This window comes from Plasmodium gonderi (genome assembly GCF_002157705.1).
Source record: "Plasmodium gonderi DNA, contig: Chr09, whole genome shotgun sequence".
Classification (NCBI taxonomy): Eukaryota; Apicomplexa; class Aconoidasida; order Haemosporida; family Plasmodiidae; genus Plasmodium; species Plasmodium gonderi.
The window spans coordinates 457,557-483,438 of NW_021628934.1; the positions used below are offsets into that span (position 1 = coordinate 457,557).

Here is a 25,882-nt window from a genome sequence, read left to right on the forward strand (position 1 = left end):
CATATTCAAGCATTACTCTCAGTTTCACTTTTATTTAATTCCCTCGAACCAACGGATGCCGTTTTGCTTCTCTCCATACAAACGATGTGCTCATAAAATTTTGATACATTAGGAATAGTAGCACATGACTTGTTTCGGCATGCCTCTTCTTCCCCTCACTTGCTTTTGTTGAACTAAAATAGAAGCGCACACAACTTTTCCCGATTTCCATTGAAAATCCAATTTTGAAATGAATATTAAAACATCAGAAGATGTGTACAAATTTGTGAAAGACTGTATAAAAATAAAAGAAGAAATAGATAATACGAAAAAACTTCCTAAAAAAGAAAAAAAAAACACATGTGAGTCGAAAAACAAGCCATCAAAATACAATTTTGATTATTCAAAATTTGAGAGTTGCCTTAAAGAAATTGAAGATGATGAAGAGGAAAAAGAGAATATACAAGAAAAGAAGCAACACATTTTAAATAATAGGAACCCATGCACACATGATCATTCAAAGGAAAGACAGCTATATGAAAAAGATTCAAAAGAAAATATAAAAGCATCTAATGCTTTTAATGAAGAAGGGAAAAAAGCATTTTACGAAAAAAATTATAAACTTGCTTGTATTTACTTTAGAAAAGGATTAATACAATTGGATTACTCTTTCCCAGAATTAAAACAAGAAAAAGATGAACAAAGCAAGCTTGAAATTAATTTACATTTGAACATGGCCATAACCAAATTTCACATGTCTAACTATTACGAGTGCATCAGTGAATGTTCAACGGTATCATGCATGTGCTCTCGTGCCTGTTTGTATTGAATTCATTTTTGCATAATTTTTCTGTATATTTTTAATGTTACCCCACGCGATTTCATCTTTTCTCCCCAGTTTATTATTTCATACGGTGCTATTCCATAGGGATTACACTTTTTGTCTGTACGTTAGGATATTTTATCTGTGTGTTTGCCTTTTGTTCAGCTATTTCCCCTGTATGTTTGGCTGTTTGGTTGCCAGCTTATTTATTATTTTTTTTTTTTTATTTTATTTCCACATCTTTCCCCCTTCCCCCCTTCTGTAGGTACTCAACCTCGACAAAAATAACGTAAAAGCCCACTACCGAAAAGGACAAGCCTATATGTGCCTGGATATGTATAACGAAGCCAAGATTGAGTTCTTAAAAGTACTAGAGATAAACCCGGCAGACAAATATGTCAAAAATTCCCTACTTACTTTAAAAAGAAAGATATTAATTTATAATAAGAAGGAAAAATTAGTTTGCTCAAAAGTTTTTTCTTCTAATGAAAATAAAGAAAACAATTTAATGAATCAACAAATGGTTTCCAATAATGATAGCGAAAAAAATCAAATAAATCACCAGAATAGCGAAGACAAGCATTCGGATGAATGTAACAATAAACCGATGATGACCATGCAAGACGATTTCAAAAATGAGTTCAACAATAGCGTCGAGCTGTTAAATTGTACGGAAAATAATCATAACTTTAATACGTATAAAATGAAGGAATACATCAATACTTCTACAACAAATGAGTCAAAAGCATTTGGAAGCTATACACAAATCCTTTTATTAAACAACGTGTTCTTATACCTCCTTGTTTGCTTTTTTGTTTTTTTATTACTGTTTCTTTTTATGTTCCTTTTTACATCGTACAAAATTTTTTTCACTTTTTTTCTTACAGCCTTGTCAATTTTATTCCTTGTGTATTACTTATTCGTGTATACTTATATCCCAGCAAAAAAATAACACGCTTTTACACATATGATTATCTAATTTAGTGCTTCAGCTATTTTTTTATGGTACCGTACAAATTGTCTTCTTATAAGACCTTTCCACTCATTTTACAGGCGTGTTCATATAGGGGTAAACTATTATCCCATAATGAGTGTTCAGACGAATCACAATGCAGTAGTGTTCTGCCACCTAACAAGTATGCTTAAACATGTATACAAATATCCAACTGTTTATGTATTCATATTTATGAACATATGTACATGTGCAAATATAATACATAAGTGTGTGAATATTGCTGTTCCTTGAGGGAGAACAACTAAACGGCCCTCTCATTATTTTTTCCGTTCTTATGAATTGTTGTATCGTGATTGAAATTTCTCATTTTGAGTAGGCAAGACTTTGCATGCTACGCATATGACAGGTTGAACGAAATGCCATTTTTTTTTTTTTTTTTTTTTTTTTTTTTTTTTTTTTTCGCGTCATAATTTAAAAAAAACATAATGCAACAAGAGCACATGATTTTATGACAAAGGCACAATTGTGTATGTCGATAAGTGTACACGTTTAACCCTGTTTTTAGCAAAATTGCCTATAAAAAATCACTTATTTATGATAGATTGGATTTGGTATCATCATCAATGACAAAAAAAAAAAAAAAAAAAAAAAAAAAAAAAAAAAAAAACGGTAGACTCGCACATCAAATTACATAGATGACGCATAAATATGTTCATTTATCTCCGTTTTTAAAGCAGTAAAATATACTAATACTTTCGCAACATTTAACTCCCAAGATGTGCAACTATGAAATATATGCAATTGAAACGGAAAGGGGATCGATAAACGTGTATTTTGAAAAACAAAGCAAATTCTATTGCTTAGTTCACACTGCAAACAATATCTTACAAGCTCATGTATATTCACCTGACGATTTTAAAGACGCCGAGAGCACGTTTGATTCCGATCCTATAGGGGTAGGCGTGTTAAACGATCAGGGCGATGATACTAACAATGACAAGAATGAAAAGAATTGTAACAAAAAAAATTACGATTATAACAATGACATCAAACAATCAGTAGATTTAAATACAAAAGAAATATTAAGCTATAATAGTATCCGCACATATATTAAAAGAGGTGTACACTATTTTGGAAATTTTAACGTAAACATTTTATATTTCTTCATGAACAAGCACAATATTGAACTGACCTGGGTTGATAATAAGGAGATATCGCAAAAAATAAATAAGAATAAAAGTAGCAGGTGCAACACAATTTTTGATGATAACCATTTAAACGACAAAAAATTAATCGCATTTGTGATAAATGTTGTTCGGATGAATATTTTTCATCTATACCACCATAGGCATTTTTATACAATAAGGAAAATTTCAGGTATTCAATTTTTTTTTTTAAAATCGATAATGCTCAATTTGTGTAGTAAACGCATATACAGGGGAAAGAAAAAACGCATGTAGAAGAACACACCAAGAATTCTTTGTGCTTTAAATGAGAATTTTTTGTTTATTCATTTTCATATTAATGTGTAAATCATTTACATTTTTGTCCACCCCATTTTGTGCCTATAACAGGAATGTGGTTCCAGCTGGATTCTTCCCTTAGTAAACCCATTTTATTTCCTACTAATGAAGAGGTATACATTATAAAAACCAGAAAATACACCAATAAATGTCCGTGTGCATGGATGGGGAATTATGCTTCTGTAAATTTAGATTTAATAGAAATGTTTGCTAATTAAATAGTTAATGGACCTGCACAATTCATTATTATGTCACATAGCTGTGTCCAGAAGTATATGAACTGTAATATATTTCCTCTATATTTTTCTTTTTTTTTTTTTTTTTTTTTGATATGATTCCTTATTTGCATAAGGTGGTTGGAATAATGTTTTACGTATAAATTTATTTGCGAAAAAAAAAAAAAAAAAAAGTATTCCATGTTGGATGTTCTCACTGAACAACTTTTACACAGTTAAAGGGAATATATTTATGAAAAAATCAAAAGTTGCATACAAAGTCTCCCTTTGTCTTATTTTATTTAAAAATAAAAAATATAACATTTATTTTGTTTAAATATTACTATATGAAATAGTTTTATATATACATAATTCCATTTGCATCCTTTGTTAATTTTCTTTAATTGGTTATCCAATCTATGTGTTTTTTTTTAAGCTATCATACTTTTTTTACATAACTTCATATATTTGTATATATATGCTAATATGTATATTACTTATATACATATATTACTACTTGAATATATCGTGGACATATATATACACATTCTTTTGTTTACTTTTACCTCCTTTCCTTTTTTTTTTTTTTTTTTTTTTACAGATAAACAAACATTTAATAAACATAATAAAGGATAATAAATTCGATAAATCTGACAATTATATCATACAAGTTTTTAAAAAAGGATAAGCATAGTCTCAAATAATTTTGTCATAACGTTGTGGTGCATGCACAAAACAGCCCTTTTTTTTAAAAAAAAAAAAAAATTGAAAAAAAAGAGTGAAAAAGATGAAAAAAGAAAAAAAAAAAAAAAAAAAAAAACTACACTTTTTAAAATTAAAAAAAAATTATATGAACGCTAGTAACTTCCAAGTAAATTGGTAATTTTCAAATTTTTAAGTTCCTTTTTTTTTTTTTTTTTTTTTTTTTCATTTTGGAGCGTTCATTTAAAATGTATAATATTTTCTTTATCTTCGTCATTTAAATTTGTAATTTGTTAAACGAACAGCATATTTCGTAATATATAATGTAATATAATAACACAATATATATATTATATACATACTAATTGAGTAGTAATAATAATAATAATCAAAAGAAAAGGATTATCCGAAGTGTAATGTTCATGTAAATTAGAGAAAATTACCAAAATGAGCGACAAATCCAGGAGAAGTAAAAACTTATATAATGAGTTTCCATTTTGCACACAAAATATAACATGAATTTTGCTTTTTAAAAAAAATGCAGAAATTGTGTTGTACACAATTTTAATTCCCTACTTCACCACATACACACTTTTTAGGCATTCTTTTTGGAATTACTGCTGTGCTAATATTTTGCTCATTTGCTACAGCTGAGACTCTAAGATACATGTGGTACAACATGGACTTTAAAAATTAACCCAAAAAGAAAAAGGAAAACATAATTGCTATACATATATATATTTTTTGTAAATACAATAGATTATTATATGTAATTTTTTTTTTTTTTTTTTGCCTTACCTGTTCAGGATATTTGCAAGCATATGTACATCCATACTACTAATAATTGACATGATGTTTTTTGGCGTCGATAAATTTAACTATGATCCATTTTACTCGTAATGAAATAAAATAACTGAATTTGCATTCGTTTATTTGGTGTTTTAAAAAGGGGCAAAAGGGTATCAAAATGTGTCATATGAATATATATATATATATTCATGTCCGTGCATACACTCGAGCATGTGCGCAAAAGTATTTCGCACGAGATGTTTTGTCTAACTTAACATGCCCAAACAGTACTTAAAAACAGCATGTTCGATTATCGAAGAAACGTTTATTGGTTTTAATGAACAGAGGCACAATTTGTAGAGAGGGGATAATGTCTTATACTTATGTATTATGTACAAAAGTGCTTCACCCCTTTTATTCATACATGTCTACATTATTGTTTTGTTTTTTTTTTTTTTTTTAGCAACTGGGAAAAAAAGCATTTGTGACACAGGTGTATTAAACAAACCATAACATTAAGCATGATGTACAATAGAAACATAAATGGACGCAAAATGTATGCTATTACAGTGAAATGTCATAAATTTTAATATAATACCAAATCATATAATATAGTATTACACTATGTTATTTCATTTTTTCTTTTTTAAGTTAGATTTTTAATTTATTTTATACAATCTTTTTTTTTTTTTTTTTCCTTTAATGGAATAATTTTTTTTTTTTTTTTTTTTTTTTTTTTTTATGTTGTTATTTTAATAAACACTGTTAAAACGATTTGAGAATACTAAAAAAATGCATGGAAAAATATTATATGGATAAATACACATAAAAAGAAAAGCAAAAGAAAAAAGAAAAATATATGACATACAAAGGGTTTTTATTACATATGTGGAAAATTTAAATTGAGTTGAGTAAAAAATTACGAATAGTTGATACAAATAAATAAACCACACAATTTAAATGTACTTTTTATTTCCTATTTTTTTTTTTTTTACAAAAGCCATAAAAATGTATAATTCGCACGAAAAAAAAAAAAAAAAAAGGTAAATAATAATGGACATATGGAGTTGTGTGTGACGTATGAAAGAATACACACAACGTGGTACTTCCAATTTTAATGTTCAAATCGTATTATCACGATTTTATATAATGTCTTAATTTAAATACTAAGAGGAAATCCTCAAGAAATGATCTTTGTTTAATAAAATTTTGACATTTAAAATATGTGGAAAAAGATGGTATTATTTAATTTTCTAATTTTTCGTTAATGTAACACTATTATTATATATTTGTTTTTTTTTTTTTTTTTTTTTTTTTTTTTTTTTTTCTGCAATGTGCTCCCTTTTTGATAATAGCTTTTATTTCCTTTAATTTACGTACGCCTTTATTATTAAGTTCACACCGAATATTATTTCAATCATTTTTATCACGCTAAATTTCATTTCATTTATTTCCAATTCATTTTGTGATTTTTTCCCTTTTTCAATATTTTTAAATGACATCAAAATGAAATATTCACCATTTTAAAATTTTGTATTCAAAAAAACATACGAGTAACCAAAAAAAAAAAAAAAAAAAAGTTAAAATACTCCATACTATTCCCAGCGGAAAATTCAAAAATATGACATTAAACATTTTTTTAACTCAAAATATTCACAAGGTGTGTATCTTCCCATTTCTCCATTCAACTGTTAAGTTGTATGCTTGTTGCAAAGCTTTGAAGTTACTTACAAAACATAGTTCTGAAAGTACATACATGTGTAATTAATTCAGTATTTTCCATGCACATTGCACATATATAAATAAGTACATATAAACACGACCTTACATGTATGCATACATGTGTATGTCATACATGCACCCATATTCTATCTTTTTACATCACATTTATTTACTCCCTGTATATTCTTTAAACATCTTGTAATTTATGTTGAATTCGTTCATGTTTTTCTAGCTTTACTATTTTTAATTTTTATTTATTTCTAGTTCATCTTCAAATGTCTGGGTATACGGAAAATTTTTCAATATTCATTTCTTTATAAAATTTTGTTCCTTTATTCTACTGTATCATTGTTTCACTGTTGAACAGTTTTGCCGCTTTATCACCACCCATGTCTCTCCATTTTTTTTTTTTTTTTTTTTTTTTCTGTATGTTTCATATCTCTCCGTCCATGCCTATTCTCAATCATAAATAATGTTTAAAAAAGATATCCAACAGTTTTACATAAAAAATTGTATCAAGAATATTTATATTGTAAAAAGACGCAAGGCAGATGGCAGTATTGAGGAGAAGAATAGTAGTGTTCTTTATAAAGACATCAAAGATTTTGTCAATGTTCTGATAAAAATAAGAAAATATGATAAGGAATTAAAAAAGTTAAAAGCTCTTAAGCATGGCATGGATTTTTCAAACATATTACAAGAATATCTAGATTTTTATGTTGACCATTTTGGCTATAAATTTCATTCGTTCATTTTAGAATATAAGAACCATATGATAAAAGATGACGTAAACAATTATTATATCATAAATAAATTAACGAAAAATGACATTGAGAAGGTGGCGATGAATAACTATTCACGGGTAATGTTCATGTACGGAAGTATAAAATTTTTATTATATTATATAAAAAAGCAAATTACACAAATTGGAGAAATTAGTAATAATTTTATCACGCTATTAATAAGTTACTTAAAGATTTCGTTAAATCCATTAAACTTGCTCATTTTTGTGTACTTAAATGATACCAAGAGGAATACACTATGTGATAAGACAGAGAATGAAAAGAATGAACAAAGAGAACAGAATGAGAATGGGATACAAGTACTCCTTAAGGCTCAAAATGGAACTGAAAATGATGCAAAAGTAAAGAGGAAATTTTTATCCCCAATAAAAAACAAAAGTATAGGAAAAATGCTTGAAAGTGATGGCTTCTTTTGCAATGAAGTGTGTTTATTTGTATGTGCATATGGAGAACATATAATAAAACACACCATAACTAGTAGTTATAGTGAAGTAGTCAAGAGTCATGAAGTTATCAAAGGGAAATTAAGCATATACCAATTGACGAAAATGCATATTAGAAGTTATATAATGAAGAAAATGCGTTCTTATGCCTATTTAAAAAATTGTAAATTACACGATCATTTCAATGATAACCACCTTTTCAATTCTTACGAAAATGAAGTAAATAGGTATAATAATAAAACATTTAAAAGGTTTACACAAGTTGGTAACGGTTTTAAAAATGTTAAAATGTTACAGAGAAATTTTTCATATATTTATGAATTAGTTTTAGTCCTCTACTTAGTAAAAAAATGTATGTTTTATTTAAATGAAAATATTGACGCTATTTTTCAAATATCTCTTTATACGTTGTACAAATCTATAAAAATAATTATTATATATTTATATTTTAATCTACCAAAATATATGTCTCACTATTTCTTAAATATTTATTTATTATTTTTTAAAAATAAAAATAATAAAAATACATTAAATATTATGAAAAACATGAAAAGAATCTACAAAAAGATAGTTCATTATGTTGACAGGCAGAGGAAAAGGAGCGATTTGGATAACACATCCATTCAATGGGTTGAAGGTGCTAATGATGCAGATGAAGACAAAGAAGATATTCATGAAATAACACTTCTAAAAAATAAGATTAAAGACTCTGAAAGAAAAAAATACAGAAAAATCTTAAATCTTACGTATTTCAAAATGGATAATTACGACAAAGTTTGGTCAAATAGAAAAGTAAAAAATCAGGTGAAAAAGTTTATATTCCTTCACATGAATGGTTCTGTTATACAACTCAAATATAACAGTGAATTCCTTTTAAGGAAAAAGGAAAAGAAAAAAAATAAAAAGAATCACAGAATGATTCGAAAAAAGGTCCAAAGAGAGGAAGCAGATGGAAATAACAACCTCATGGAGCATACAAATCAAATCACATCATTCTCAAAAAAACGAATTAACTTCATTCATACCAGCAGAAATGAATACATGAAAAGGTATGCTCTCTTATACAGAACCGTATTTAGAAGCACAGCCAAAAGGAAAAAAAACACAACCCAAAATAGACTTGTATATATACAAACAAATACAGTGAACTATTCGATGCATAACCGGGTGATACACAACTACCACAATGGGGATGCCCTAAGAGGAAAAAGACCTCCTATTTGCAAAGAAAAAGAAGTACCGTTTTATGAGAATAAAAATTTCTCCGAGAAACACATTATAAGCAAATTATTCAGTTGCGCATTGGATAATGTACGCAAAAGTAATATATATGTTTTAAATAATACAATTGCAAATACTAGTACTGACACGACGGAGGATCATAAGGAGATAAACGAAAATGTAGATAACGAAAATGTAGATAACGAAAATGTAGATAACGAAAATGTAGATAACGAAAATGTAGATAACGAAAATGCAGATAATGAAAATGAAAACATCCATTTCATTGCCCCCGGCGAAGTTATTTCCAAATACGAAGAACAAATTACATGTTCTGTTCAGGCAGCTTCGAACGAACATGAAAAAGTTATAGACACTCCAGAATCCTTTAATATGTTCCATAATGATTCCACACAGAATGAAGTCAAATTGGAAAATGACGAATTGTTAGAAAAAGGACTTTATGAGGACAAATCAGATATAATTTTCGGAGAAACAGTTGGGGGTATGGGAAGCCAAGAATACGAAGAAGTAGCAGAGGTAAGAGGAGGCAGTGATTATGGAGTTGGAGTAAGTGAGAACATGAGCCATGGTTTGAAACGAGATATGGATCAGGTTATGAAGGGAGAAATGGATGAGACAATGAAGCTAGATATGGATGACGTGACAAAACGAGAAATGGATGAGGTGACGAAACTAGAAATAGATGAGAATATAGATGAGGATTTGTTTCAGAGCATGGACAAAGGGGCATATCAGAACAAGGATCAGAGCGTAGACGAAAATTTTAAGAATACAAAAATTGTACATAGCAATATGCTCCGTGATCAATGTCACAAGAAGAGAATAACGACGGAAGAGGAACTAAAACGAGAAATCCAATCGTCATTATTTTCTGAAAATGAAATTGAACAAAAGAAAGATAAGGATGATTTTATTTCTTCCATTTACAGTTATCAAACCGATGATCATCTCACAAAGGATTCAACAAATAAAGAGGAATATTTTCTTAAACACGATGAGAATTATAACCATCAGGGGAAAGGTTCATCAGAAGAGAAGAAACATGATAATAAACCATTAGTAGAACAAAATAATAAATATAAAGCGGGGGTATATGCTTCTTATTTTTCGAGTGATTCTAGCAGGAGCAATATATCGTCGGAAGACTATAATCCGTATAAAAGAAATAGAACTAGAAAAAAACTAAAAAAACAAAAGATGAAGACAAGAAAAAAGGTAAAGAAAAGGATGAGGAGAAAGAAAGAGACAGAAACAAAGAAGGAGATAAAGAAGCGTGAACAACTGAGTAGAGAGAACACCAAGAAGTCGCAGCACTCATGTATTGACAAAAGGAAAGAGTCTAAAAATAACTATGAGGAAAATATAGAAATAAGGAGAAGGAAATCGATAGACTCCCTACTTGATCATTCAGTGGATCGCGATAATTCGAATCTCCATGAAGTGAGGGAAAGAAAAATTAAAGTTTCTATAATAGAGGATCTTGAATATAAAGAAGGAAAATCAAATAATGCACTACCAACGATAGGAAGCATGTGCAATGACGAAAAAGAAATAAAAGATATGCATAAACTATTAATACAGAGTGAACATGGAAATGAAACGGAAGAAAAAACGCTACGGAGTAACGATGAAAAAATTTCAAAAGAGAATATATACAAATCAAAGAAAACAAGAAATGTGAACGAAATTAATACCCCAAATGACGAAAGAATTGAATGTTGGAATAGTAAAAAACTAATTTTTAACCTTTCTCTGAATGACAGTGAAATAGGAGAACAATTCACACCACATAAAAATGGATCTGATATAATGATTCAGTTGAAGAAAGTTGGTTCAAATATAACAAATATAACAAATGAAAGAATTCATATTACTCATTATAAAGATAAAAACCCCTCAGATAAGGAAATAGAGAAATTACCCAGTGTAATAGAATTAAATGAAAAAAATATTAAAAAAGAAGACGATTTGAATAAATACATAAATCACAAACTTAACATATATATGGGTGATAAGTCTCAATTTGATAAGCCATTTGTTGACACCAATGAAGTGTATCTAAATGAAAGAGTAATCGATTATGCAAAAGATACAGAAGATAAGTTAAAATTAATTATAATTCATCTATTCAATTATTATATAATTGGTGGAGTATTTTTAATTAATCCGTACAGCAGTGTTCAAAAAAGAAGGTATAACTATTTTGTTAGTACCCAAGAAAATATAAACGATATAAGTCATACGAAAATATTTAAATATAGTAATAAAGAATTAATCATAGGTACACTAAAGAAAAATACAGAAATAAATTTATTAGGTGGTAAAACTACAACGAGGATTATGAAAATTTTAAATAAACAGGGTAAGGGATTAAATGGTTGCACATACAAATGTACCATTGATGATAAATTACTAGCATGCAAATTTCAGCAAAAATTGTATCTCTCTAAAAAAGAAATATTCTTTTCATACATACTGAAAACAAGAAGACATATGAAATTATGTAAGTATACCAATTGCAAAAGGGAAATTCTTGCAACTGGTTCAAAACTGACTGATGTAAGAAATGAATATAAGAACAGTAGAAGTAATTTGGGTAGTAGCAACAATTTTAATTGCAACAGTGAGATATACTTTGAAATTTATGCAAAGGAATGTATGTACATATTTCCAGACGAGCTACATTACAAAGTATATAATGAAAATGCAAATTCTGTTAAATACACACGTAGTTTGGAGGAAGCAAGCAAAAGTGGAAGCAACAGTGGGCACAAACATGAAAAAACAAAAACGCTTGAGGAAAAAAAAAATGAGAAAGATAAAGCCGAAGAGGCAGAAAAGGGAACATCCTTACTACTAATGGGAACACACAAATATGTGACGTCTCTTAACGAATTCATAAACACATTTATTAAAAAAAATTATAAATCGATAAATGAAGAACTGGTACTATTTATCGTGTACCAATTGATAGTAGCCATGTTGCAGTTGCATTTCCTAGATGTACTGCACGGTGATGTTAAAATAGACAACATTTTAATTGCAAAGAATGAAAAAATGCTACATGAGATAAACAAGTATAAGGATACTAATCAGAGTGGATTGATAAGCAAACGAGAAAGAGAACAGAAAGGAATGGCTAGGGAAAATGGTAATAGTGCTGGCATCAACAGTAGAAACAGTCATAATAACAACAGTCATAATAGTAACATTCGTAATAGTAACAGCAGTAATAGTAGTAGTAATAATAATAGCAGTAGTAATAGCAATTATTATAACGCCAGAACGTACAAGCGTGAAAATTTTCGGTTTGATTGCTTTTTAAATAATGATCTGCCCAACAACCCGAATTCATTTTTAAGAAAAGAATTCCCTCTGAACATATACCTAATAGACATTGGTAGAGGAATAGATGTAAAAAATTTTAAGAATTATCTCTTTTATGGAATAAAAAACTGTGATTGCTATAATTTCTTAACAGATTCTATTTTCAACTATCATATAGATTTAATAGGTATAGCGCAAGTGGCTAGCTGCTTGCTATACTACAAACATCTAGGATGCATGAAATATAAATATGACAATAACATTATGGACATAAATAAAGTAACATTTGATAACTTGGATCTAACATACATAACACACAATAACAACTTTGTTAAAAATAATAACGCAAATAATAAAAAGAAGAAAAACGGACCCACTGGCACAAACAGCAAAAATAGATGTAAGGAAATAGAGAAATTTATAAAGGTAAAGGAACGTGCATACAAGGAGGAGGAGAGGGAGGAGGGTGATGAAAGAGGAGAAAATGATGAAAAAGCAGAAAGTGATGAAAAAGCAGAAAGTGATGAAAAATCAGGAAATGCCGAAAAAGGAAGAAATCTCGAAAAAGCAGGAAATGTCGAAAAAGACTATAAGGATTATAAGACCAATATTGTTCAGGAAAAAGAGTACCATTTCGATCATGAGAAGCTGAAGGAACATAATGCTCATCATAAGGAAAAGATCAACAGGGGGAATTGCTGCAACAGCAATGGCGATGCAAAAGGAAAAAATACGAATGGGAAGATAAAAAAAAATGAAACAAATAAATGTAGTCACATAAATGGAGAATTAAGTAGAAGCAATTCAGATGATATTTATTTTATAGATTACTCCAAAAATATACCCATAGATGAAAAAAACACAAGAAAAATTAACGCATATATTAATCAAGTGAAGAAGCAAAATGAAAATTACTACGTTGTACATAACGAAGAAAACAAAATAAAAAATTTTTCCATAAAATTATTATCTTCAAGAAAAAAATATATAACTTTTTGGGAAATTTTTTTTCACCTTTTGTTAAACTTTTGTAATGTTTATGAATTGAGTTCCATTAATTACAATTCAAATGATATTAGTAGAAATTCTGAGAAGGTCAATTTGTTTCACAACAAGGTTTTGAATAAAACGGAAAATTATTACTTCGATTTTTGTAAAAACAACTGGGAAGAGATACAACATGGGGATGGGGGGCAGCATAGGCGGAAAGTTGCTTATCGCAGGGAGAAGACAGATGGATTCATGAAAAAAATTGACAGTAATTTATATGAACATCGGGAAAGCTGCAACGAGGTGGTTAATGAAACCAACCATGCTAATGTGAACATTTGCAATAAGAATCTTCAAAAGAGGGATGTAGATGCGCAGGCGAATAACAAGTTATGTTTTCACGACAACACAAGCACAGATGATGGTAGTGATTCCAACGGAATGCATAACCTGCGCTGTAATGATGATGATGATTGTGGTAATGAAATGAAGTGGAATGAACATGAACGTGAGCAGCAATATCAGCAGCATTTTAATAATGTACAGCACGAAGATGATAAGCATATAGGGAAAAACAATGCTATAAGGGGAGTTACAAGAACAACATTCTCAAATAGACAAAGTGGAGAAATAAATGATAATCCATCGAAACATAATAGTAAATATTTCTTTATAAAAAATTCAATTTCTAATTTTAAAAGCATTAAAAAGAACATGTACCACCATGCGAAGCAGAACATACAAAAGACAAAACTTGTAACTAATGATAAGGAAAACTACTCTTACACTGCTATTAGCAAAGACGAAAATAATAACTTAAAAAGAAAAATGATATTTTTTGAACATGAAGAGAACAGACGAAAATGTAGGAAATTGAATGATGAATGTTATTATGCAAAAGAATGTTGTGCTAACGACACTAAAAAATCTACAAGGTATATTAACAAACTCATGAAAAAGAAGGCCATATGCATTCTGTTGTATTTAAAAAGGGTAATCGAAAAAATATTTGATGATGACAGGGATAAGCAGGAAATTTTGATAAATGAGATCAAAAACGTCTCCACTTTTTTTTGAGGGATAAAATAAGCCACTCCGTTAGAAGTGTATGTATATACAGATGTTACCACTTTTCGAAATTGTTCTTTATCAAAAAATTCCTTCTTTTTCCCACATTGATATCTTCGGGAAATAAAATATGTGCCTCTCTCATATGAGCACCTTGACTGATAAACTCTTATGGTTTTACATATAATAAAATATACAACGTCTAGTGTGTACACATACTTTACTAACACATGAGCATGTGAATATATGCATATAAACTAGCTACATATATATATATATATATATATATATATATATATATATATATTTACATGTAAACCCTGTTGCGCCCATTCCCATCTCCGTTTTTTTCCCTTCACCCACATGCTCATACGTGTAATAGGTGTATATTTTTTTTTTTTTTTTCACGTGTTTTTTACTTTCATGTACAAAACAAATGTATGTATGAATTTTTAAAAAATGCTTCTCCCTCACTTTTTCGTTTTTGGTTAATGCTTTTCTTTTTTTTTTCTTTTTTTTTTTTTTTTTTTTTTTATTAATTTATTGAAATTCAATTTATGATGAAACCTAAGGAATGCTGCGACATTTAAAGCAGTTCCATGTTTTTTTTGTTTTTTTATTTTTAAATTCCTAATTTGTTCATGATTTTTGCTTCCTCTTTTTTTTACGGTTTTATTTTCCAAACATCACATTATGGAAATAAAGTGAAAAAGAAAGTGCATATATACAAAATGACACGAACAGCAGTTTTATAAGTAGATTCAACAATCGTGAAAATAATCAACACAAACGCTTTTTTTTTTTTTTTTTTTTTTTCAAATTAGTGAGTAATTATTAACACGTAGGAGCAAGTAAAATGTATGCTGTTCTGTTTTTTTCAAAAACAAGGATTAATATATTTTTTTGGGAGGAGGAGGAGAAGAAGGCACCGTTTCGTTGTTTTTAAATACCAAAATGTTATTATAAAATTGAGTCTCTTGATGAATTGTGAAATAGAAACGATAATACATGTGTGTATAAATATACATATATATGGGGTAAACTTGCGCGTGAACAACGTTAAAACCTCCTCCCATGCTGTCATTCGTTTCATATCCCCCTCCCTCTTTGGTATCATTTTCGAACATAAGTGGAAAAAATAATAGAGACACACACACACACACACACAAGACATAGTGGTTGATATGACAATTCGTTTACAAATGATTAAATGCTGAGAGCAAGCGTGGGAAGGGCAATTCTTTTTTCTTACAAATTAGTCATATTTTTAGCTTTATGGGGAAGGGAGGGGCATATACTCCCGTAGTGTAGTAGTATTTCTCGTAATTTCTTACTATTTTCTGTTATTTCTTGTAATTTTGTTTTATTTTTTCCTATTGATTGTAGCTCCCTTTAATGCCACCAGGACATTTCGTCTTATGAGCAAACCCTAAATGATCACGCCGTCGATGTTTATCCACAACTTCCCAAAATGTACAATTTCATAAAAATATTTCGATCAAATTTTATAGATTTAAATTCTATAAACAAATTTGAAATATTTTTAAAAACAATATTACGAATTTATAAGACACCGGCTCGAACGCATCTCTTGGCACATGCAGCTGACATATCATCTATATATGCTGTTAAGCATATTTATAATTGTATGATTAATGATGATGAGGGTAGAGTGATATTAAAAGAAAAACCTTTATTAATAAGACAGGATATTCAGTTTAATGAATTAAAAAAATTGCCAAAAAACACGCTTGGATATAAGTATATGGAATTTTTAGAAACATATAAATTGCATGCACATGATAGAGAAGTATCTCATTTTTTTACAGATTTAAATTATTCTTACATACTAACAAGATATAGGCAAATTCATGATATAGGTCACGTAGTCTATAATTTAAATATATCCATCGAATCAGAAGCAGCTCTAAAATTAATTGAATTAGTACAGACAAAATTACCTATAACGCTACTAGCTATTTTAGTTGCACCCTTTATGACACCTCTGTATCGTTTTCAATACATATTTAAGGATTCGCTTCCATCAAATTTTCTAAACTCTAACTTTGATTATACGTATAATGATGCATATAATTATGTAGACGAACTATCCATTAAACAATATGAATACAATTTAACAGATTATTTTCATGTTGATAAAAGAAATGATATTGAGTTTTATTCAAAGATATACAAGTACTACTTTCATAACATTAATAATTCTTCCCTTGTTCGTGGTTCTATAATATACGGATTCGAAAATAAAAGCAATAATGATATTATATATGATAAATTGAACAAAGAATATGTATTTTTAAGAAATTTGCAAAAAAAGTATTTTCTTTTTCAGTACAAGCCAAGGAAAACCTTGCTAAGTCAGTTATATCCTTGGGCATACAAAGCTGGCATATCAACAACTAAACCTCTCCATTCTATTCATATTGAAAAATGGCTAGACAAAGATATCGACTTGTTCAGGCGTACATACAACATATCTCCCCTCCCCTCTCACTTGAATTTAATGGCTGGGATTAATTAAGCACATCTGATACATATATCCGAAGCGTGGGTAGCAGGAGAAATGAGAGCCACGAATGTAGAAATTTGACAATCTGGAGAGATGCGAAGCTGGCCCCACTGCCCAAATGGCTGCACCGGATATGCCATTTGTTTACACACATTTTTTTACACTTTTTTACACACACCTTTTTACACACACCTTTTTACACACACCTTTTTACACACACCTTTTTACATACACCTTTTTATATACACCTTTTTATATACACTTTTTTCGTCCATAAATACATGTACATGCATATGCTGTGCATGTTATGCCAGTTAGTTAATACTTCCCTTCAGTATTACAACTCGACGTGTGTATGCCAAGGCTATTACATATTTTATTATATTAAAAAGAATAAAACATTCCTTCCTTTTTTAAGCGTATATCCAAATTTTAATCTCAATGTTGTTTGAATTTAATACAAGGGAGTATACCTCCCACCAGTGTGTTTCTCTGTTCTAGCGAAAAATTGTAAATTTTGTTCTGTTTTATCTGTGCCTTCCAAATTGGTAAATATATGCAAAAGAATAAACATACAGCAGATGAACACGCATAACTCTTTTCTGCTATCTTCATGAAGTTTCTGTTCTTGCATTTTCTCCCATTCGTGATTTTTCCATTTTTGAATTTCTTTTGCTTAATTTAAAAGTGGAAGTCATCCGACTCTTGAGCTTATTCATCTCAATCCTTTCCATTTTCATGTTCATCCGTTTTTTTAATCTCCTGCAGGGATAATAGAAGCAAATAGTAGAGATGTGTAACATGAGTGTTATCACGACGAAACGCAGATACTAGAGCATGCATCCATGTTTTGCAAAGTGTTGTCCTTTTCATGATGTAAAAAAAACGACAGAAAAACGACAGAAAAACGACAGAAAAACGACAGAAAAACGACAGAAAAACGACAGAAAAACGACAGAAAAAACGGGAACATGTCAACCCTCTGCAATATGCAACAGCATACCTAAGCGATTTTTTCGACTTGTACTCCCCCCCCCTCTTAACGTGGGTAGCTCTGAATTGCTTTTCATAATTATTATACAAAATGTACATGTGCACATTTGCATATCTGTTTGCATTTGCCCCTGCATTTTTGTTCTTGTGAATTACGTTGTATATATCCTCAGGAACGGATAGAATATATCCCCTTTTGCAGTATACATAATTTTGAATAAAAAAATTTATATCACCAACATTTTTTTTAAAATTTAACAGATCATTTAAAAAATTAATGGTCTTATCCTTCGTATTTAACAGAATATTTCTTTCTACAATGAAAGTTATATTGGAACAATAATCTTTTTTCTTAAAATTCTTTTTAAATAGTTTCTTTTTTTGTATATAATATAGTGCTGCAGAGAGAAAGGCTTGTCCATACTTTTCATGAATTTTTTTCGCCTCTTCAATGTGTTTATTATCTTCAATAATTACATCCTTAATTTCTTCTATTAAAAAATTAATGAAATTGTTTTTTATCACTTTTATTGATGGTAGTGGATAATGGTTGAAACTAAAAATAGCGTTTAACGATTCGTACTCTTTGCGCTGATTTTTATTGTAGAACAAGATGGATTGGGTATCAGGGAGTGGGTGAACTATTCCAACATGGTCGTTTGTAGAATTTCTTATTCCAGATACAGTGTTCACGTTGTAACTCTTACTTATGTCAACTTCCCCCACATTAGAAAAACCATTAAACAATGTATCCACATACGAATTTGCACTTTCATAAAACGTGTAATGTATGTACAAATGAACATAAACGGGATGAGCCTTCTGTATACTGCTGTCATCAGTAATTAACACGTAATCACACGTTTTGTTTAAGGTCTTAACTATACTATTCTTGTAGTCTGCTTTATACAATTTCGATATTAATACACATGATACATATGAATTGATAGATCGGTAGAATGAGTATATGTCACTTTTGTTGTAATAAATTAGAATTTTCTTATCTTTGTTTTTCCTTAATAGGTAAAACAAAATTAAAAATTTTTTGTCTTCATTTATGGGAACATAAACACTGAGGTGTTTACAGTTGTTCTTTTTGTATTCTCGTAGATTGAAGTAGTGAAAGGGACTTCTCATTCTTGTGCGAATATTTTCTTCTACAGGAATCGAGTAGCTTTCTATTTTCTCACGAATATTTCTTCCCTTTGTATCAGCGCGAGAGGTACTAAAAACATTGTGAACGTTATAAGAACTAAGGAAACTCGAATAGTCCTCTGAGCGAATCTCATACTTTATACTTTTTAAATATTGCAACAAATCATTTATAACCCATTGGTTATACAACTTATTTATTATGAGAATTTGTGATATATCACCCTTGTCGTGCTTTTCCTTAAAGCTTGTTAAAAGCTTTTTTACGACATTGCACATTTTTAGCTCATATAATTCACTTACATCATCAATTATGACAAGATTTACATGATCTAATAAAATAGAAAGATCATATTCAGTGGGGAATTTCTCCATATTTAAAATCATTATATTATAAAGAAAATAATTACTTTGTACATTTTGAATGTTTCCTTTGTTATTTATCAAGTATGTTGATATATCTGGAGGTTTTAATTTTATAATCGTTTCATGAATTGCGCAGCTTTGTGATTGAGATGAGGCTACAATCAGAACCGATTTATCTTGTCGTGTATAATTTTTTTTTTGTTTCTTTTTTATCTTATCTTTTGAGAAAATTATGCTTCCGTCTTCTTCATTCGAAAGTTCTTCTCCTTCTTGTATATCCACATTAGGTGCATTTATTTTGTAAATTGAATAAGTAATATATGATATCATACAATCAGAATATAACAAATTGATTAAAAGGTTATTGCTATAATTTAGTAGTTCAATAAGTGCATACTGATATGTGTATACATAATATAAGCCCTTCTTTTGCAACAAATATTTAATATAACTATTACTTATTCTGTTAACTGGTACAATTTCTCTTATTTCATTTTTTTCGAGTTTTTTTTTTGCGTTCTCGTTTTCTCTATCTAATATTTTGTTGAGATAAAAATTTCCCTCACTGTGAATGCCATTTTGGTTCGTTCGGTGTGTGTCATCTAGCTTCTTGCAGCTTGTGCCATTTCTCTTCGCACGTTGTTCATTTTTAAAATCATTAGTCACTTTGGATGATGATATGAGAAATTTTTTTTTTTCACTTTTGTTATATTTACCACGGGTTGAGCTATACGCACACCATACGGCTTTGAATATACCACTTTCATAAATTTGCCATTTTTTAAAAACCCTTTTTAACTCTTCATACGCATGGAGATATACTACCCCTTTGGAGGGCATATTATGACAGAGAATGATTGTGTTCTCCTCAAAGAGTGCCCGTGTGTTATAGCTATCTCTGGAGTGATACTCCTATCACAATATCTCTGGAGAACAGCCTCCCCCCACCTTTTAATAGTGCACCGTGTTAATAAGTTTATCACCCTTTTATCAGAAATATTCTTGTTCCTTCTCTTATTTTATGTAAGTTCATTTGTATATATGCTACCCTTTTTAGCAACACATCCTTAACTGCAGTTATATTTGAATAGACATAAATCATTCCAATAATAAGGCACATGAAGTCATAGGACCTTACGTGTAAGTGTCGTGATAATTCATGTGATCATTTTCTGGGATTTATCAATCATTTCTTTTGTTCATACCTCTAATTGCATTATATATTGGTAATCACCCTTTCCTTTTTGAATTGAACTTCTACGTGATGTTATTATGCCAAGTAAATCACTATAAGGATCGTTTTTTTTTTTTTTTTTTTTTTTTTTAAATAAGCTGTAAGAAGATAAATTCATTAGATAAGAATAATGAAAAGAGCTGTGGTTCTACATTATGTATATATTTTAAAACGTTACAGGAGTTACTCTATTTTTTTTTTTTTTTTTTTCAACATGTACAGCAAACTGCACAAAAATTAGCCCTCTTCTTTGTGCTGGTTTTATTTGGGGCTATAAATGTGGTACACAAAAATAAGGCGAGTGGAAGGAAAAACTAGCACATAACTGTTAATAGTTTCCTTCTTTTTTTTTTTTTTTACCATCTTTACCCTTGATTTTTTTCTCTTATTTCGCTTATTTGTGTGTTTTTTTTTTTTTTTTTTTTCTTCATGGAATGCATTTACGTTAGCGACACATATGTCCCCCCCCACCCTACCCCCTACTCATTATCTCCATTTTAACATATATATATAAGCACCTTGAAATGCATTATAGATTTCCATGAGAACTGAAACAGAGAAGTATTTATCATAGTAAAAATTTTGTGTCATATTATATAATTTCCAGAGAAAGCATTTTCCGACAATTATTCTTGTATGCATATAACTGTGTGTATATATATATATATATATGCAAATTCGTATAATGTGCGTGTAAATGTTTCAGTTTCATCACCACGCTAAACCACTCTTACGTTCTTACACAATTTCCCTGTCAACGCAAACTTCCCATTTAATGATAACAAATTATAGTAGAAGCCTTACCTTTCTTGGATTAATTGACCACACACATGTTCTTACGTTGGAATGATAGTCTCAGGAGTTCTTGAAATGTTAGCCTGCATTGGTACGTACGCCTACAAGGGCGTGTACATTTTTAGTGTGCCTACATTTAAGTCAGCAAGGATGACGCATATATGTACATATATATATGTATACGCACACGTTCACATTTAAATAATTTTTTCTCTTTTGCTTTCTTTTTTTTTTCGTTTCTTTATTTTTAATTCAACCATTACAACTTAGCTGCACATACACATACCCATTTACCCCCCCCCCCCCTTCTATCAGTCCTAAGCACATAACATATCAGGCGCAATGACAAACCTAAATATCGAGAGCGGTTATTTTAATGATGAACTAAAGGAAGAATCAAACGAATCAAATTTTATGTATGCTAATATAAGCATGCTAATAAGAGCGTACAAGAAAGACAGAAATAAATTAACCATCCAAAATAAAAAATTAAACCTTATTAAAATAGTAGGGTTTGTGTTAAATATTGAAGAAAAAAAAGAATTTATAGTATATACAATTGATGATACAACCGGCTACATAAGAGCAAAGTTACTTTTAACTTATTCATTCACTACATGTAATGAAAAAAATGAAGATATCAAAGTAAATGATGTTGTACAAATATTCGGCATTTGCAATACTGTAAGCATTAATGAAGACTTAACCATTTCAATCAGTTCAATTAATAAGCTAAATTCCCTTAACTATTTATGCCATCACAATTTATTAGTTTTCCATAACTATTTAAAATTTCTAGAAAGTGAAAAAATAAACCCTGTGATGGAAGACGAACAGGCAAAAAATGATGAGGACGATAATGCGTCCATCGTACAGAATAATGATAACCCATTTTTTAACTCCTTTTTTTACTGAATTTTTTATTTTTTTATTTTTTTCCCTATCGCTGATTAGACTATACGGAGTTTGCACTATGTTTATGCTGAGTTTATATACCCACATTCGATGCCCTCTTTTTGACTCATAATGGTGAGTATAGGACAGATTAGTCTACGTATGCAATCTACATATGTTTAATTTTTTTTTTTTTTTTTTTTAACTGGTTGCAAACATGCACAGGTGTGCATGTATGCCTGTAAGGTGGGTAAACATAAATTCGCACATTCAAAAATCTACACTTTGCATTTTTGTGTGCTATGATCAGGTCTACATGATGATGTTTTCTTCATAACAAAAGAAATAGTTACACATTAACACATATCTTATATGCATGTATGATATATGTATATTTTTAGTTTCTTTTTTTTAATTTTTTTATTTTTACGAAAATAATTATATTGCATTATTCCCATCCATATTTATCCATATTTTTTTTTTTTTTTCATAAGTCAAAATGATGAAACCCTCTCTCTTTTTTTTTCGATAAATTTTAATCTCAAATATATTGGTTGTGTTATCTCAGATATGCTGTTCAGATATTTTGCATAAGCATCATCTACTGATGGGGTTCTCCTGGAGACAACGGGACAAATGTGATGAACATATTTCATCCCATTACTATTTCGAAAAGTAGCAAATTTTTTATCCCATTAGAGTTTTTTTATTTGTTTTTTCTTTTTCCTTTTTTTTTTTTTTTTTTTTTTCATCATACATACATTCTCATGCAACACATAATAAAAGTAATCTCTTTTAGAAGAATCATCCATTTGGTGTTATCGATCTACACAGTGGATATATATTCTCATAGTCATGAGAAAATTAGTGTGGATATATATTTTTTTATATATTAACATATAAAAAAAAATCTCATGCTTTTGTATTTCTTTATGTGAAACTAATATGGGCTTAATAACTTCATTGCCTAAATTTTGTTCATCTCCTATAGTAAGAATTTAATTATGTGCTTTTTTCCTTTAATTACAAAGACTTTTTTTTTTCTTTTTTTTTTTTTTTCTCCTCCACCCCTCCTATCTATGACTACTGTTATTTCCTTCCATCCATCATTTAAACTCATCGATTTGACAATTTTTTTTTCTAACTAAAATATAGCCACGCGTAAGAAGAGGGTTCATAAAAATGATATATGAAAAAAGATGTTTTGAATTATAAGAAAAATGCTTCCTTTTTCTTTTTTTTTTTTTTAGTTTGGAGGCAGACATTTTATCATATATTCACTGGTTATAATTTGTTTGTATTTTAAACAGTATAATTTTTTGCCCCTATAAAATATCTTTCTTTTCCTTATGAGCTGGGTGTGTTCTATGAACATAAGAGGACCAACACAGTAAACCCCGAATTATATCGTATTTGCAGCTTATGCAAAGTGATTGAAGTTTGAATTCCCACCTTTTTGCCATGAATGTGTTTTAGAAATACTTAAAAAAACGATGAAAAGAAATGCTTTTGTTGGCACTTTGTTGATATTTTTTTGACCGTGATGTTCACAACGGAATAGTTATGTGGGAGAAAAGGAGCACACGCATTCTATACACATATATGCATATATGAATATATATATATAGAGAGAAATCTACATGCACAGACTTGTGCATACAATTTTACGTGCATCACGAATGTTGCATGCAAATGTTCTACTTTTATCTTCCCTCCCTTCCAAGTGTTTATTTCCAATCTGAATGACACAATTTGGCTGATTCCACTCATTATGAACGATTTAGTTTCATTACAATTTGGCACACTTGCACTACAATTTTATGCTCTCAAATTTTACTGATATAGTATACTCAATCTGCTTAGTTTGCCCACCCCCAAATGAATTCTCTGGGAAGAAAGCTGAAACTTCTAAATTATGATCCTGTGGACATACGTACGGACGAGTTTTATCTAATGATTCTAAAATTAGAAGAGGAGAAAATTCGCTTGTACAAACCCAAGGAAAGAGAAAAAATTAATTACACCATGGAAAGAAACTACAATGAACACATTTTGAAATATCTAAAGAAATTAAATATTAATATACACAATATTAACAAAATAAACATGAGCAATGATGTAGAGGTTAGGATTTATATTTTGAACAGCTTGACCACACTGGCCTTAATAGATGAATATAAGGATCTTATATGCTACGATGATGGTGATAATAACGATGAAAATGACAACACTTGCGGGAATTTTCAAAACATGGAAGATAATAACAATTCAGTGATGAATGAAAATGCAGTTGTAAATTTCTTTGAGTTGGATCACCTCAGCCTTGCTGAAATGGACGAACAACGGAAACAAAGTAGTAATATAAAAGTGATAATTGAACAAGTTAACGAAATATTTAAAAAAAACGATATACCTTTACTTATTTTTAACAACCAGGATGATGATAGAAATCGTTTGTGCATAATTCTATCAGCATTACATGCAATTAAGGAAAAATTGAAAAATAAAAAAAAAACAAATAATGAGCATTATGAAAGCTTATTTAATTTTAATATAAATGTGTCCAATAAGGATTTGAAAGATTTTGCTTACATCATAAGATATTTATTTAATAATAAGCTCAAGGAGAGGAAGGCACACATAAAGCAAATTCTGAACGAAATACAAATATTAACGTATAACCCAGTTATAGATATAAAACAAGGGAAAGTGGGAAGATGATCCTAAACTAAATTGTAGTTGTAGTTGTGGCTGAAGTTGAGGATGAGAAGGAGAAGGTGGACACTGAGATTCCCATGTGGATAGCACATTTGTAATTATATGCGTACCTATTGGTATACACACACTTGTATATATTTGGATGTCCTTATTTTTTCCATTATTTTATTTTATTTTTTTAATCAAACATTAATTAGACTTTTCTTTTTTTTATTTAAATGTTGTATTCACGTCAATATCATGTGTTACGGCAACTGCTTCGTTTAAAAAAAAAAAAAAAAAAAAAAAAAATGATCTTCATAAGTAAATTTTCTAAAAAAGGATATTTAATCAGAAAAGAGGGCAAAAAATATGCAAAAAAAAAAAAAAAATTGCAAAGTGTGTTGTGTTACATAAAAATTTTTAAAAAAATCAGAAACTCAAACGGGGCGGCATAACATAAGTGTATATACATTTATATATGTATATAGGAAAAATAAAATGCTCATATAGAGTTTCATTATGTGTAGTTGGGCGGCAGGGTGGTTAGGAACACATAAACGTGAACGTGTTTGTTCCCATTTTGAGAGTATTCCTAAATTCACTTTTGATGCTTTTTTTTTTTTATTGCTCATTTTTT

At 29.4% G+C, this 25,882-nt stretch overlaps 8 protein-coding genes across 8 annotated transcripts; 7 read left to right on the top strand and 1 right to left on the bottom strand.

The window, feature by feature from the left end:
- Positions 1–229: 229 nt before the first annotated feature.
- On the top strand, positions 230–1,754 carry PGO_090880 (peptidyl-prolyl cis-trans isomerase; the record flags this gene model as incomplete). The annotated part of the gene is made up of 2 exons (XM_028687677.1): positions 230–772; positions 1,068–1,754. The coding sequence occupies 2 exons, from the start codon at positions 230–232 to the stop codon at positions 1,752–1,754; spliced, it is 1,230 nt and encodes a 409-aa protein (XP_028543478.1).
- A 779-nt stretch (positions 1,755–2,533) lies between these two features.
- On the top strand, positions 2,534–4,183 carry PGO_090890 (hypothetical protein, conserved; the record flags this gene model as incomplete). The annotated part of the gene is made up of 3 exons (XM_028687678.1): positions 2,534–3,134; positions 3,332–3,393; positions 4,097–4,183. The coding sequence occupies 3 exons, from the start codon at positions 2,534–2,536 to the stop codon at positions 4,181–4,183; spliced, it is 750 nt and encodes a 249-aa protein (XP_028543479.1).
- A 461-nt stretch (positions 4,184–4,644) lies between these two features.
- Positions 4,645–5,474, top strand: PGO_090900 (hypothetical protein, conserved; the record flags this gene model as incomplete). The annotated part of the gene is made up of 4 exons (XM_028687679.1): positions 4,645–4,666; positions 4,797–4,869; positions 5,004–5,093; positions 5,450–5,474. The coding sequence occupies 4 exons, from the start codon at positions 4,645–4,647 to the stop codon at positions 5,472–5,474; spliced, it is 210 nt and encodes a 69-aa protein (XP_028543480.1).
- Positions 5,475–7,180: 1,706 nt separating this feature from the next.
- On the top strand, positions 7,181–14,593 carry PGO_090910 (hypothetical protein, conserved; the record flags this gene model as incomplete). The annotated part of the gene is made up of 1 exon (XM_028687680.1): positions 7,181–14,593. One exon carries the CDS (start codon positions 7,181–7,183, stop codon positions 14,591–14,593), a length of 7,413 nt encoding a protein of 2,470 aa, XP_028543481.1.
- Positions 14,594–16,055: 1,462 nt separating this feature from the next.
- On the top strand, positions 16,056–17,123 carry PGO_090920 (ubiquinone biosynthesis protein COQ4; the record flags this gene model as incomplete). Its single annotated transcript, XM_028687681.1, has 1 exon — positions 16,056–17,123. One exon carries the CDS (start codon positions 16,056–16,058, stop codon positions 17,121–17,123), a length of 1,068 nt encoding a protein of 355 aa, XP_028543482.1.
- A 599-nt stretch (positions 17,124–17,722) lies between these two features.
- Positions 17,723–20,462, bottom strand: PGO_090930 (hypothetical protein, conserved; the record flags this gene model as incomplete). Its single annotated transcript, XM_028687682.1, has 2 exons — positions 17,723–17,873; positions 18,115–20,462. The coding sequence occupies 2 exons, from the start codon at positions 20,460–20,462 to the stop codon at positions 17,723–17,725; spliced, it is 2,499 nt and encodes an 832-aa protein (XP_028543483.1).
- A 1,531-nt stretch (positions 20,463–21,993) lies between these two features.
- PGO_090940 (hypothetical protein, conserved) lies at positions 21,994–22,566 on the top strand (the record flags this gene model as incomplete). Its single annotated transcript, XM_028687683.1, has 1 exon — positions 21,994–22,566. The coding sequence occupies one exon, from the start codon at positions 21,994–21,996 to the stop codon at positions 22,564–22,566; it is 573 nt and encodes a 190-aa protein (XP_028543484.1).
- A 1,857-nt stretch (positions 22,567–24,423) lies between these two features.
- On the top strand, positions 24,424–25,266 carry PGO_090950 (hypothetical protein, conserved; the record flags this gene model as incomplete). The annotated part of the gene is made up of 1 exon (XM_028687684.1): positions 24,424–25,266. The coding sequence occupies one exon, from the start codon at positions 24,424–24,426 to the stop codon at positions 25,264–25,266; it is 843 nt and encodes a 280-aa protein (XP_028543485.1).
- Positions 25,267–25,882: the final 616 nt, after the last annotated feature.